This window comes from Pagrus major, chromosome 6 (assembly GCF_040436345.1).
Source record: "Pagrus major chromosome 6, Pma_NU_1.0".
Taxonomy (NCBI): Eukaryota; Metazoa; Chordata; class Actinopteri; order Spariformes; family Sparidae; genus Pagrus; species Pagrus major.
In genome coordinates, this window is record NC_133220.1 from 23,012,711 (window position 1) to 23,027,751 (window position 15,041).

Genomic DNA, 15,041 nt, shown 5'->3' on the forward strand with positions numbered 1-15,041 from the left:
GTTTCACACGTACGTTACACACTTTGTTCAGTCTATACTTTACTTTTCACAACTTCCATGGAAGTGCATAATAACAAGGCAGTGTCAGTATCACACGCTGCCTTGAAGTTGTGTCACAGGCCACTGACTCATCAGCCTCCAAGTCAGTGTTCACTGAAACCTTATCGCAGACTGAAATCCAATTCACTTTATGGTGATTCACTATACAGACTAAAGCTGGGGCAGTTTGGAGACAGACTGCTGTTTTATAACACAAGCCCCAGGTGTCAAGTAGCACAAACAACACTGTAACCGCTGGTTACTGGAGCTTCATGTTGGACGATAAATGAGGAACAATGACCTGAGTTAAAGTTTCTTTTTAACTGTTGTCTCAGCAAATCTCAGGACTGAACTCAGAATCAGATTAAAAGAATTATTTTAGGGTTTGAATCTTATCTGGCTCTCTGTTGACAGTACATAACAGATTTGGAAGATATGGTACATAAAGCCAGTTATCATCATCAAAAAAGATGTGTGTGTCAAAACGGAAATCAGCAGCAAGGCAGCAAGTTTCAGTTAATAATCATTTTTATTTTCTTTAGAAAAAGAAACTATCACAACTTCATTTGGTTACTGTACAGTTTCTCTTCTCATAGTCACTCAGTCTGATAACAGGTTGTGATTTCATGCTGGAACACCAAACACCCTCCTACTAACGCACACCACTAGTACAACATGACAGTATACGACTTTCTCTTTTTCCACTTTTGCATTTTACATCCTCTGATATTCTGGACTGGATCGCAGTATAAACCACTCCTATATTTTAAAAAAAAAAATTGGAGACAGAGTAGAAATCCCTGACATTTTCACTTCAGAAACGCGGGACAAATGAAAGAACTCTTCGAGCGGTGTGGTCCGTACAACATGCACCTGACGTGTTTTTCTGTGTGCGTGTGTGTGTGTGTGCGCGCGCGTTTAGGACAGCACCATAATTCACTATAAATGTGTGTGTGAGTTTAAGAGGTTCCCTGCCCTACATGAGAGAAACGAGAGAGAGACCGTGGGGGGAGGAGAGAGAATCTAGGTCAGATTGTGGAGCATGCAGACCCCCTTCGCACAAACTCGTATACGCATTCTCTCGCTCTCGGTGGACAGAACTCGCATGCATGTTCATCCATACTCGGGACAGAGGACTGGAAGTGGAACACAGTTAATATAAGATTAAGGGATGTATCAAGTATGTCTCCCTGAGAAACACTTCTTTCTTCAGTACCATAAAAAACCTCCTTTGTCACTGGCACGTCCCATCAACACTTCTACACCACCCCCTGAAAGAAAAGAAGAACTTGGCTCATATTAAACATACCGCCCTTCATTTTACCCCATGATCTTTCTCACCTTCCTCCATTCGGATTAATGCACCACTGCCAACAATCACAGCAGCCAATAAAATGGGCGTGGGCGGGTGACAAACTTTTACTTTCCAAAGCTAACTTTCCACCCCACAGGTGCTCGTGTGCAATGACTTGCAGCTCTCCTCCTAAACATATATATCAGTTAATGTGAGCCAGCCTCACGCAAGCCAGTCTGTGAAGTACCGAGTGTGATGGTGACACCTTTGTGACAGTTCGAGTGGAGCTACTGTCCTCCTCACCCCCGTCCCGCTTTTCACTCAAATGGCGGAACTGGGGGGAGGAGGGGAGGCTGTATATAGGTTGTCCTACGCCCTCTTAACGTCTCTCACAGTAGCACCACAGAGCTAAAGCACACACACATACTAATGTCACATATTGAGCTGACATGCACGCACCAGGGAAGGTAGAAAAAGAGCGCCATTAGAAAAGACAAAGAAGTGAAGACTTATTGCTAAAAAAAAGTTTTCCTCATTCGTCACAACATAATGCCAATCCCTCATTATCACCTGTGTGAAGGCCTGTATTTATGTTGTACATGTGAGGGATAACTGTCATTGTGCAGGGCCCAAACACTCGAGCTTGATTCTTTTGTTTCCTAATAAATTATGTCAGCTGAACAAATCTTTCCTTGCTAACCTGATAAGAGTAATCTCTGTAGCCCTTTTCAAGTTTCACTCATATAAACACGTCCCAAGGAAGGGTGGTGTCCTCTGAGTGTTAAGAAAGAGTGCGAAGTGAGGCAAGTGACAGTGCAGGTGTGCTTGAGTGTGTTTGACAAAAAAAACACAACGCTCACGTGAGAACACACGCCGGTTAAAAACATTTGCTCATTTACGAAGCTGTCCACTCACACAAGCATGTTTTTAAAAAGCATTATCTAAATCAAACCTCATCAATGGCTGTTTATAGAAATTCTACAGCCGCTCAAGGAAATCCTCTGTATAAAAACATTTTTTTTAGAGTGTTTTTAATTGTCTCTCTCTCTCTCTGTGTTCAGCTAATAATAAAAACCAGGAACTGGGGTGTCGACACCTCTCAGTAGAAAACAAATAAAAAGCAACCAAACAAGTTTTAAAACCTAGGCTCCACTTACTCCCGTACTCTGACTCCTCCTGAGGAGTTCAGAGGAGGAGGAGGAAGTGGAAGGAGAGAGGAGATTACAGGACTCTCTCTCTCTCTAAGAGACAAGTTTGGGTAGGACCGTGCGAAGAGGTATGGCCTCCCCAGAATCTCCCATCATGTTGCTCCTCAGTTTGTTGTTGGCAGCTGTGGTGCCTAAACCAGGCCCCCCTTTGGCCAGGATAGAGGGGAACGAGGTGCTGTGGTGCTCGGGGAGCCGTTTCACCGTGGCCCCTGGGCTCTTTTCTGTCCCAGGTAGGGGCTTGGGTAGGCGGCGATACAGCCAAGGGTGTCTGAGGGCCTGGCTGGGGGTGAGCCGAGACGAGGGGTCCCAGTCCAAACACTTCTTTATGAAGTCAGAAAAGGTGGGGTCCTCGCAGCCCTTGAGCGCGGCGCTCCACTCCTTGCTACCTGGAGGACCTCTCATCTTCCCACGCCGTGATCGAGACCCCGTCAGCACAGTGGCCCCCGTGGGCAGGGTGTTGGCTCCGCAGTAGCGAGGATGGCCCTTGGAGTTGATGAAGTTCTTTGCCCTTTTGGCCTGCTCCAGGACCTTCTGCGGAGGCATGCCCAGCAGCTCCATGACACAGGCCAGCTGGTCGCCCTCGTCCTCACCAGGGAACAGGGGGTAACCAGTCAGCAACTCAGCCAGTATGCAGCCGAAGCTCCACATGTCAATAGGAAGGCCATAACGTGAACCGAGGATCACCTCCGGAGCTCGATAGAAACGAGACTGGATGTAGGTGTACACTCGCTGGTGTTCAAAACAGCTGGAGCCAAAGTCAATCACCTGGACAGGAGAGGAAAGAATTGTACAAATGAACTTCAGATGCACAAAACATGTTACAGGGTTTGTACATAATGAATGTGCGAGGTGTCCTACCTTGATGCCGCTGCGTCCCTGCTGTTTGAGCAGGATGTTCTCTGGCTTGAGGTCACAGTGGATGATTCTGTGCCTGCTCAGGGCTTCCAGGCACTGCAGGATAGAGTGTGCAAACTTTCTGACCAGCGGCAGGCTGAAGCCCTGGAACTTGTTGCGCTTGATCAGCTCATACAGGTTCATGCTCAGCAGCTCAAAGGTCATGCAGATGTGGTTGCGGAAGGTGAAGTTTTCAAGCATGTGCACGACATTCATGGTGCCGTTACGATCCTGCTTGCGCAGGTGCTCCAGGATGCGGATCTCCTCCTGCGCCTGCCGGTGGAAGCGCTTCTCGTTGCGCACCATTTTCAGAGCCAGGTGCTGCTGCAGTTTATGGTCGTATACCTTCGCCACCTGGCCGAAGCTTCCTTTACCAATAATCTAAGGAGGGAAAGAAAGAGGGAGATAAAAGCTGAGTTAGCAACAAATCAGAAACAACAAGTTTTACGTGCACATAACTGTGATTGTGATAGCCTACAATCACGTCTCTGACCTTGAGGAACTCGTAGCGGTAAGCCAGGTGGTCATGGGGGACATGAATGTATCCGCCCTGTTCATCATCATAACCACAGTTGTTGTTGCCTCCAGCTACAGCAGGCCTCTTCTTGGCATTGGGTCCCACAAAGTAGACATCTGGGTAGGAGTGGATCTCTGTGTGCTCCAGGGTGGTCAGCTGAGATCGGTACAGTCTCAGAGCCTGGTCAGGAGTGAGAGGTCCACACAGCTTCCCACTGTTCCCTCCATTCACAACACCGTGTGAGCCTGAGGATTCACTGGAGCCCTTACTGGATTCAGTGCTGTGTCAAACCAGTATGACAGAAACACGGTGATGAACAACTCAAGCTTTTGAGCCACACAACTTGCTCTGAAAGACGTTTTAAGAAGACGTTCTCACCTGTCTACACTGCGCTCCTTGGACAGGCTGGAGACCGGGGCAGGTTTACTGGGCGTCTGACCAGTGGTCCCACTGTTCTGAGTGGTTGCTGTGGTTATGGCATTGATCTTTCGGTTGTTGGTGGAGTCTTCATACAGGTACTTGACCTTCAGCTGGCCACCTCGCACGGTCACCTGATCCCTCATTACAGTCTTGTTACTGACAACCTGTTAGAGAAAATGGTAGAGAAGAAAGTCTTTAGAAAATCCTGTCGCGAAACACGCCACTGAAGCTTACTCAGTGTGTGAACAAGGTGTGTATGTTGTACTTCCTTGAGTATAAGACTTGTAGCTTATTGTGTTGTATGAATGTATTCAATAGAATGAAGAGAGGGCGCACATCAGGGTCTACTTAATATAATATATAATAATAAAAAAACATTTAGCTCAAGAGGAGGGTAAAGGAAAACATATCACCTCTGGATGTATCTAATCACACATCACCACTACACACTGCCATGGAATGAGTGCTGAGAGAAATTCATGATTCATGCCACAAACAAAAAGTAGTCTTCAAATAAGAGATCTAGCTGAGGTTGTGTTTGATGGTGGCCTTAATATCAACAGCTAACATCAGGGCAGCGAGCCATTAACAGAGATGAGACTAGCAGGAGGTGAACCAGCAGAACTAGATCTAGAGCCGGTTAGGTAGGAAATTCAGAACAACAGGCCCACCCCCAAAATGTAACTCATGCAAAACGACCCACATCCGCTGCCTGCTTGCACAAATGACTTCTGATTGCATTTCTTTCCGAACTAGACAATCACAGTACATGTTGTTGTTCCTTTTAAACGTATTTGCCAACAAACTTTCAAAGTGACAGATCCACCTTTCCATGGGACGACCCGTTAGGTTAAAAGAGTTTCAGGAAATCTCTACAGAGACTTGCTCTCGCCTGCCAATAAACAGCTTCGTTTCAGCAACCCCAGGAATTCATTCCTCCTCGCTCTCCGTCTCTCCCTCTCTTCTCTCGCTTACCAGCGGAAAGAACCCTCCACAAGATTATGGAGCACAAGGGAAATGACAGTCATTAAAGTTAGATTATACTCTTAAACTGCAGAAGCAATGTGGCTCTTAATAACTCAGCGTGGCCTTCCTATATACAGACACACTGAAGAGGCATATTTACAGTCTAGCTGTCTCTGTCGTATTTTAATGGCAGTGTAGCGAGGGGACATTTTCCCTGACGTTTTCTTTTCTCCCATTAGATCGCTATGCTGCCCCGTGGAGCTTCTGGCTTCGGCTCGTACACACAGCTGAGCAGGTCAACGGCTGAAACCTTGTCAGCTGATAAAGACGACACAACTAGGAAATGTTCATTAAAAGTAGGTGTTGACACGTTGCACTGAAAGAGGACTCAGCTCAGAGTGTGTTTGTGTTGTAAGTTTGAGTCCTAAAATAGAAGAAGAATGTAGGATGGGTTTCCATACATGTAACCATATAGTCTTTACTTATTACAACAGCCCTGCTGCTGACCCAGGGTCTCATGCAGCTGTTGTCCCGAAGCTGGACTACAAACACACTGAATGTCATTGATTGAGCCCCTTCACCCACAGACACAAATGTGGGCATAAAAAAAAAAATCAAAGCTTCCTACATGTGGAGCAACAACTGTGATAGATTATTGAGTGACCGGGCAGGGGGCGTGGTTAGAAAAAAACAATGAAAAAAGTGACCGATGATGGAAATGAAAACCAGAGAGTTTGAATCTTCTTAACCACCAGGTAATACCGAGGGTGGAGAGTCCTCTGTGAGCAAATCTGCATGGTGCAACAGATGGAGAGGAGCTAATCTCTTTGCTGTCAGAGGAACACATAAGTATGCTTCTCTACAGCACACGCTCACAGAGTTGCACAACTCAACACATGTAGACACACATCAGCAAATCACGATCACGCATGGATATAAGTTGGGTGACAAACTCAACTAAATCGATGTCTACGGTAGTGTTGAGCTGAACTTTCCACTCTCTGACTCTTTAATGCTGTATGATGACACGTATCTAAGTGCTATTACAACTTATTTTATCAGTTTGTCCCTTCCTGTAACAGAGAACAGGGATGACCTCAGTTTATTACTTTAATAGAGCACAAAGCAAGCTGCAGAACAAGCTGAACTGGGGTGAGCACGTTCAACAGAGGATATTACCTCTGTGAGCATGACAGAAAATACAAAAGGAAAAGGGACAAGACTAGAATAGAAAACTAGGCCTAACCTCTGTGCGAGCCCACTGATGGCGGATTACAATGAGACAGAGGAAGGGGAGGAAGGGGAGGGGGGAGAATGTTGATTGGCGATTTTGTTTGTGGGTCACATTTTCAAGCCCAATAAATCTTTACAATATATCAAACCGGCCTTTTTTCCCCACTGCTGGTGGAGTGTCATTGTCTGTGTGTGCGCATTTTCTGCCAAAGGGGCTTTTCAGAGAGGGAAACGTGGCAGAAAGGTACCTCACCAGGGCTGCCGCTCATATCTTTTAAATGTTGATAAATCTGTTCATCCTTTAACTTAAAGAGTTAAAATAAAAAAATGCCCATCACAAGATGTTACCAGATCTCAAAGTGATGTCGTAACCATGCAGATCTTGTCTGACCACCATGCTATTTAAATGATATGAAAGTAATAAAGCAGCAGCTACATGATCAGGAATTTATAATGGTATCTGGGTCAATCTAGTGAAGCATATGACCTGCATATCATCACTGGTATTCCCGTAAATGTGCATGACTACACACAGACCTGCAGATGAAAGTGGTTTGTGACTGGTTCCTCTGTCGAATCATTTATCCGAGCAGATGAGGTTAAATGGGTTGATCGTGTATCAAGCAAATGAAGACTATACCATACATCAATAAACTGCAACATCACGTTAACTGTATGTACGGCTGGTTGGATGTCTGTATTAACTTTGTCGGGAGACACAAAATGGCTACAGACATTCTCGTATCTCCTCGGGCAGTCAATCAATATTACTCACGTGACCACATGTTATTCTTACAGAGGTGCATAAAACTTGACTGAATTACAAAGGTTGGAGATAAGAGATAAGAGACAAGCTACCCACTCTGCCAAAAAAGACTGAGGGCGAGAGGGAGGAGTGCAGATGTGATGAATGGGAACAAGGCTGTGAGGGGAATCTCTCTCTGAGGAACAGGATGTCTGGAGACAGAGTGTGCTTCAGCACAGGAAGTACGGCTTTACTGGCTCTGTGCACGCGTGTGTGTGTGTGTTTGTGTGTATACTTACTGTGTGTTTGGGCATGGGGGGCAGCCCAGACGGACTGTTTGTATCTGCTTCGTCTTTAAGGATGTGGTCCGTCCTCATGTACGAGTCATACAGGCCGTCACCATGCCGTGCTGAAGGAGACAAAGATGGACAAGATAAATCAGCGTGATAATGTGGAATTATCAAATCTGCGACAGAGACGCGCTCTGGGATAAAGGCCGAGGATGACGGCTAAAGAATGCAATCTAATCTGCACACAGGCCCACAATTGTTTGTTTGTTCAATCCAGGTAAAGTCCCATTGATTATTTCATCAATCAACCTACCGCTGGTTCTCTTGAGACTGACACAGTCTGGTATGATCCAGCCTCAGCGGGACCACCCCACAACACTGGGCTCCGTCACCCAGTGGGGATGCACATCGTCATCCACAACATCCTAACCCACATTTACTATGAAGAGGCCGTTATAAGCAGATACATCTATTGTATCTATTGTGTCCAATACATTGTATCCGAGGCCAGAGCTCCAACCTGACCAGCTTAGATAGGGCTTAGGGCCGCAGATCGCTAGCGCTGCAAGTGGTATTATTGGCCTAATAGGGGCAACAGATGCCCGTGTGACGACAGCATCTTTCCGCCTGCCCATCTGTCCATTCAGGTCGAGTCATGTCGTGCGCACACCAGGTGTGCTCAGAAATAGAGCTCATATGGAAGGATGCGGGTGCGTGTCATTCAATAGTGCAGCGTGTGGGTGCTCACCTCCATGGCACCGGGCCAAACACCTAATGTGAGATGACATGGAGAGTAGATGGACGAGGGGAGCATTCGGGACTGTAGGAGGAAGCCAGTTACTCAAATGACAGCCCTCCATCGGCCGGCTGTTCTGCTCACTTAGCTTACCCACTAGTTGCTACTTCAATAGAAGTAAGCTGCCAGTATTAATCTCCGATAGCCTGAAGAGTAGCCTGTTAGCATAAGCCATTTAGAGAGCTATTGTGTTGGGTTAGCTCATTAGCAAAAGCCCAAAACTGTGGAAGGTTTGGTGTTCTCTCTGATTAGCCCCTGAGAGTGTCGTAACCATGAGCAGGTGCGTCAGAGCCCGTGTCCCCAGCTCGTCAACAGAGCAGCACCGGGACAGATTAGACCTGCTGCCTGGAAACGGATGCATTAGACCTGCACAGCACAGCAAACAGAGGCATTAGGGCTCCACACACACACACACACACACACACACACACACACACACACACACACAATACTAGCAAGCACAGACCCCCATTAGCCCTCTGCAAACTCCTAATGACTCAGTGGGGGCTCTGCACTTTCTGTACTCTCCTGGAAAGCTTTCCTGCGGAGGAAAGAAATTAAACAGAGCCCAAAACCTGTGTGTAACCAAACATCCAGCTGGAGTTCAGCTCTCCACGGCAGAGGGGAGAGAACAAGGTTCAAGCAAACAGACATACATGAGCTCATGTGTCATAAAACGTGTGAGGGGGGGGTGAAGTTACAGCTTTTTGCCCTCCTCTTCCGGATGTACACCACAGGGTGTATTTGACAAAGGCTTGAGAGCAACTCAAACTTTTCCTACACCTTCTTGCTAGTAACCCAAACACACAACACAGAGGGGAAACTAAGACGAGGTCAGCACCAATAAAGATACAAGACAACAACAACGAGGACAGTCACGGTACAAATTCCACAATTAAAAGTTATTAATAGCCTACATGGCTTTGATTGCTTATCAAACTTTGATAAGAGGATAAATGATTAGGGGGAAGACATTATAAAAAAACAGCACACAGCTTCCTGGATCGTGTTCCAAAACACAAGGCTCGTGATTGAAATGGGGAGTTGCAGAGCAAAGGGAAAACAAGTTTACAGCCCACAGTCCCGAGACACGAGCCTCATCCGTCTGCTGTCCACACGGTGACACGACGTGACATTTAAACCAACTAAAGCCACAAACAAATACGTGCTGAGGGATAGAGTTTCATTTCAACGTCTAATTTGCATTTAACAAAAAGACTGGGAGACAAAAAGTCAGCGACACTTTGTTGTGGTTACCTGTTGCTATTGGGCCCTCTGGTTTTCTGCTTATTATCATCATGGTTGCAATTAAAATGTGATGCCAGCATCCGAAGTGGAAAAAATCCAAGAATTAAAAAAAAAAAAAGTGTAAAACAAGAGATTCAAACTGGAGTCACGTTGCAAACTTAGCTAACAGCATTTACAACTTGGCCGTGCAGCGTTAGCAAAAAAAACAAAAAAACAACAAAAGAGTCCAAGCAGCCTTGAGTTGTGGTTTCGGTTCAACTCACTCACGCTACTTTCTTCTCGGCTTTGACTGTAATTTATCCTCGCTTTATTAAAACCACGGGGTTGTGTGCTCTGTGTGCTTGCTCACACACTCGCCCCGGCTAACATTAGCCTTGGCTGCAGTTTGAAAAACCTGAGCAGGCGGTGGGGGGTCGTCTCCCTCGGTTTTAGCTAGCCAGCTAGCTCGAACAGCCACAAAAACACCCGTCCGCCGGAGAGCCGCTCCCTCTGTTAAAAATAGTTTGAGTCCAAATATTACAGCTTGGTGGTCTGAGCCGTGTGCCCCTCGCCTTTCTCTGTCGGTTCAGTGAGTCGATCCAGAGCACCATTCCCGTGCTTATTCCCGGTTAGCTGACTTTGTAGTTAGCAAACAACGATGCGAGCACTCGTCGAACCCCCAGGATTTCGTCCTCCGTCGGGACAGCTTGGGGCTGCTTCGCTCGTCTTCGGGGACGGCTAGCCAGAATAGGCTAGCTCGCTAGCTGTGCTCAAGTCCCATGTTGAGTGCTCAGACAGCCGGTGCATCGTGTTTGCAGCGGAGCTTCACCTGTACTCAGCGGAATAAAGCAGCAGTGTTTAATCCGTCTTCTCCGCGGTAGGAGTATCTTATTCGACGCAGCCGTGTGTTGTTGCTAAGGGCGTCTTCGCTGAGGCTGGAGTCAGCAGCAGGCGAGCGGAGGGAGGGAGGGAGCGGGGCGGCGCTTAGCGAGCATCCAGAGCAGACACACAGGCAGCGGGCGGGAGGCAGGAGGGCGCCCCGCAGCGTCCAGCTGGAGCTCTGCATGGGAGCCGGCGTCAATGTGCTCAAGCAACATACTGTAAATGTCCCCTGAGTGGTATGAAAAGGAACCCAAAGGCCATAAAAAGTGAAGGTATAGTGTAAAAGTATTACTGTTGTAAAAGTGAAGGTCACACATACATATAGTACTTGAATAAAAGTCTTAAAGTATCTGATATTCAATGTACCTCAGTATCAAAAGTCATTTTATGGCACTAAATATGATCAGTATACTTTACATGTATGTATATAAATATATACATATATGGGTGCACTGATCATCAGCCTGGACAATTATCACAGTCAATATTCAGCTTTTTTCTGTAAATCAAGATCAGTGTTTGTTTGTTTTTTGTTTTTTTTTATCCAACTGAAGACAAATTGATTTAAAAATGCTCCTTTGGCTCTGTAACTAATAACTGAAGCTATCAGATAAATGTAGTGGAGTGGAAATGAAGTACCAGAAAATGGAAATACATAAGTAAAGTAGCTAGAAGTAAAAGTACCTCAAATGTACTTAAAGTCAGTGAAGACTGTAAAGTCATATTTGAGTAAAAGTAAAGATATCGTGTTGAAATATTACTCTGGTGAAAGTGAGAGTCACCAACATGAATGGTAGCTGAGTTAAAGTCTTAGAGTATCTGATATCAACTATCAAAAGTAGATTGGCAATAAATGTACTTAAATATCAAAAGTAAAAGTAACATGATGCATATATTTACATGTATGTATATACTGAATACTATGGGTCAATCGATAATCGGCCTGGACGATTATTGGATTCGATATTCTCCAATTTTCTCATTACTGGAATCAGTGGTTTATTTATCCGATTGCCAATCAAATAAATGGATATAAAATGTACTACTTTGACTCTGGTAACTAGAGAAATAAAAAAGTTATCAAATAAATGTAGTTGGGTTAAAAGTACAACGTTTGCCTCCAAAATGTAGAGGAATGGAAGATTAAAGTAGTGGAAAAGTGTGAATTATATACCAGGTTATGAAAAGTCTTCCTGGCTGTCAACTCATTAAAAGTCATTTCTGAAAAGTAATAAATGATCGCATCGCCAGTTTTGTAGGCCTGTGTTGGTAAACCATAAAATCTGTAGTTATAAATCTTCATGAATCATCAACACAGGGTAATAATCATTGAGGCTGCAGATGTAATTGTGGGAAATTATAAAAGTAGTCTAAGTCTGAAGTCGTAAATGTTGATTTGTTTTTTCCATGCCCTGTGTTTCCCAAAGGATCAGAGGTCAAGCAATGCATTAAAGGAGTCTTCCTGGTGAATAAAAGTCTGAGTAGTTTATGAGTGGCTTAAAGCTGTTCTGTAAAGCATTAGTTAATTATTTATCAACCATTAATGAGAAAAACAAGACCAAGACAGCACTGCAGTTTGACCTTTTAACATTGCCACACAGATTTGGGCAAGATGCCCTCGTACAGTGTGTCTTCTATTTCATTTTACTGAGAGACAAACAGGGTGTAGGTACAAACATCCCAAGAAACTTCTGCAGGTGCTCGATCAAAGAGCGAGCTAAAGGCAAGAATTAAATAAATGTTATTTTATTGATCTTTGATGGTTCCATTTGTCCGTTCTTTCTGTGGAAAAGTACAAAAAACTAACTAGACATGATTTCTTGGAGGTAGTTGGTGGTTTTGGACTGCTGGTCAGGCTGGAAAGGCCCTTGTAAGACATTAGCTTTACCTTTGGGTGATTGTGATGGACAATTTTCCAAATTTTCGGCATTTTATTGACTGAACAATGCATTGATAAATAATGAGCAGATAAAATCTGCTTATCCTCAGGCCGACACAGTGCTGTTGGTCATTCACTTTGCATACCCTGTGAGGAAAGCTGAGCTGGTGGACTGAAACTGGAGAGGGTATGGAGAGATCTATACAGGGCTGGATATAGTTAGGGGCAGGGCAGAGGACAGACAGAGCGAGAAGAGGAACGGGCTAAATTCAGACAGTGATACATGCTGGCCAGAGGGTGATGCTAATCTTAGCTCTTTCTCAGAGGTGAGAAGAGGGGTCTGTCTATATTTGCTGCCATAAATAAGCATACTGACACAGTTTCAGATGGCCCCCTGGGCAGCGGCCGGCCTTTAACGCCAGCTCGGCCACGCTGATTATTCTTAGATGGTGGTGTATAGAGAGAGTAGGGTGACAATGCCTATAAACCGATCTGCTTATTGCACTTTCCTCTCAAAAGGGTTCAAGGTGTAAGTGTGTGTCTAATCACAGCCAGTGAATTTACAACCACAGCAAGAGATGGGACCAGGTGCAGAACTACCTATAGGTCCATGTGGGGGTTGGGGGTTCGGGCTGTATTTGGTCTGAGAGCCTTTGACGGACACAGACACCTGTGGGTTTACTGGCCTAACACTTTATTTTGAATGCCCTTTGAAAGCAGAATCTGCCTGAAAGCGACCATATCAGGGAAAGTGTTGTGTAAAGCTGAGTGTCACTGCAACATGTTTTATCATGCTGAGCATATCACAGCATATGAAACACCATCACACACACACACATGCATCTGTGCTTACACACACACACACAGTTTACACGCTGCATGTACTTGCACTTTAGATGACACATCTCCACCTGCTGGTGATTTGAAAGCAATGCAAGCTGTTGAAGAACACATGAGATGCAAAGCTCAGCTGGTACTTGGATCATGTCTGGACAACACTCCTGTTAAGGTCACTGACGCACTAAATGGTGTACATCCGACTGTCCCAAACAAATCCCACAAACACTCAAATCTTGAATTAACCGTCTATAATATGACAGTGATGTGCACGTAAAAGCAGCAATAACTGCAAAGTATTTATTCTGTTGGCGCAATCCTCACGCCTTCGGTCTGTTGGAGTTCATTGTCTAGCTCAAAGAGACTTTTGTTGTACAGACCAACTGTTACCAAGGTAACGGAGAGGCATCTCTTCCACCCTGTGGTTTAAAACTTCCTGAGAAATATATTATACATGTGTGTAATGTGATTTAAGGAGACCTATTATGCCTTTAATTCTGTGACTTCTTGACGTCACACTACGTCACCATGTCACACATTTGCATAATCTATGCCTGTATTCACGGTAGAAGTGAGGCTAACAGGAAGCTGAAAACAAAGACTGGATCGACCTGTGACACAGGGAACCATTTTGGGCCTCGTGACATAAAAACACACACAATATGAGACAACTTAAATGCAGAAGAGGTAAAACCTGTTTCTGCGTGCCATCAGTGAAACTCAGTCGAAGCCAGAGACATGAGGACATGAGAACATTTCAATAAAGGGATGACCTTTTTATTTCATTTTGTTATTCTGTACAGTTCTACTGCTATATTTATGCACACTTCTTCAATTAAAACAAAATAAATTGCAAAAAAAAAGCATCAAGTCTCAACATCCTCAACATTATATCATATGGATGAGGTGGACCATGAAATAAATAACACGCATTTCACACACACACAAACCCACTCACACACACAGAGGGTTTGTTGGAAAGACAAATGTGTTAAAGTTAAGGGGAAGAAAGAAAAGTTACATATACAGCACCACCCGAGAAACACAGATTTGCACGCTATGCAAAAGAACCCAGACATACACTCTCAGGCACCTGTGTGCTTACACACACCTTACATCCAAACACAGGGGCACACGAAACAAAAGGCACTGCCAGCAGGAACAGCCTGGGTTTTGGGTGGCGGTGTTAAAAAATGAAGTAGGTTTGGGTTTACTGAGAAGCATGTGCTTATGGACAAGGGGCCTCATTTATCAGTATTTATGTCATATTAAATAAAATGTGTGTGTGGAAGATGTTGACAGTAAATGCTTTGGTTAAATGCACTCATTTTATGATGCATGCACGCCAAATATCTTTTCCGAAACAACCCCATTTGCAGTTGTAATGAACTATATTACATGTGCAGTCACTGCATGTTTTAATACTGAATAAGTGAGGCCCGATGAGGGAGCGCTGATGACACACTCAGTATAAAACACTATTCACATCATCCTCACAGTCCTAGATGAGCGCGCGCGTACACACACACACACACACACGCATTAACCAGTAGGAATGATACCAAAAGAATATTAATATTCATCGTAATAACAACAAAGTTAAACCTTGTCACTCTTTTTCCAGTGTCTACATAATACATATGCATGGCAAACACATCATTGGTACATCATAGCCATTATCATGAATTTTCATATATATAGTTTTCTTTTCATGGGTGGAAAGTTGAGGGGGGGATAAGAGCCATTCAGTGACCTGCATCTACATGTGCAAAAACAGAAGCTGCTGATTTTTTTTTTTTTTTTTTTTTTTTTTT

General features: G+C 44.6%; 1 protein-coding gene across 2 annotated transcripts; it reads right to left on the bottom strand.

Moving 5' to 3' along the window:
* Nucleotides 1–549: 549 nt before the first annotated feature.
* On the bottom strand, nucleotides 550–10,567 carry dyrk3 (dual specificity tyrosine phosphorylation regulated kinase 3). 2 transcript variants are annotated; one of them, XM_073467811.1, is made up of 6 exons: nucleotides 9,660–10,567; nucleotides 7,616–7,725; nucleotides 4,331–4,536; nucleotides 3,929–4,232; nucleotides 3,400–3,816; nucleotides 550–3,306 (listed from the first exon to the last, which is right to left on the bottom strand). In XM_073467811.1, the coding sequence occupies exons 1-6, from the start codon at nucleotides 9,700–9,702 to the stop codon at nucleotides 2,575–2,577; spliced, it is 1,812 nt and encodes a 603-aa protein (XP_073323912.1). In that variant the 5' UTR covers nucleotides 9,703–10,567; the 3' UTR covers nucleotides 550–2,574. The 2 variants fall into 2 exon arrangements, with proteins under 2 accessions (XP_073323912.1, XP_073323913.1); XM_073467812.1 differs by lacking the exon at nucleotides 9,660–10,567 and adding an exon at nucleotides 7,920–8,987.
* Nucleotides 10,568–15,041: the final 4,474 nt, after the last annotated feature.

Excerpts from the sequence above, each read along its gene's own strand:
- dyrk3 (XM_073467811.1), bottom strand. The coding sequence starts at position 9,702 with ATGATGATAATAAGCAGAAAACCAGAGGGCCCAATAGCAACAG. Across the intron at positions 4,233-4,330 it reads AAGGAGCGCAGTGTAGACAG|CACTGAATCCAGTAAGGGCT; the intron begins GTGAGAACGTCT and ends GGTTTGACACAG. Across the intron at positions 3,307-3,399 it reads AGGGACGCAGCGGCATCAAG|GTGATTGACTTTGGCTCCAG; the intron begins GTAGGACACCTC and ends TCTCCTGTCCAG.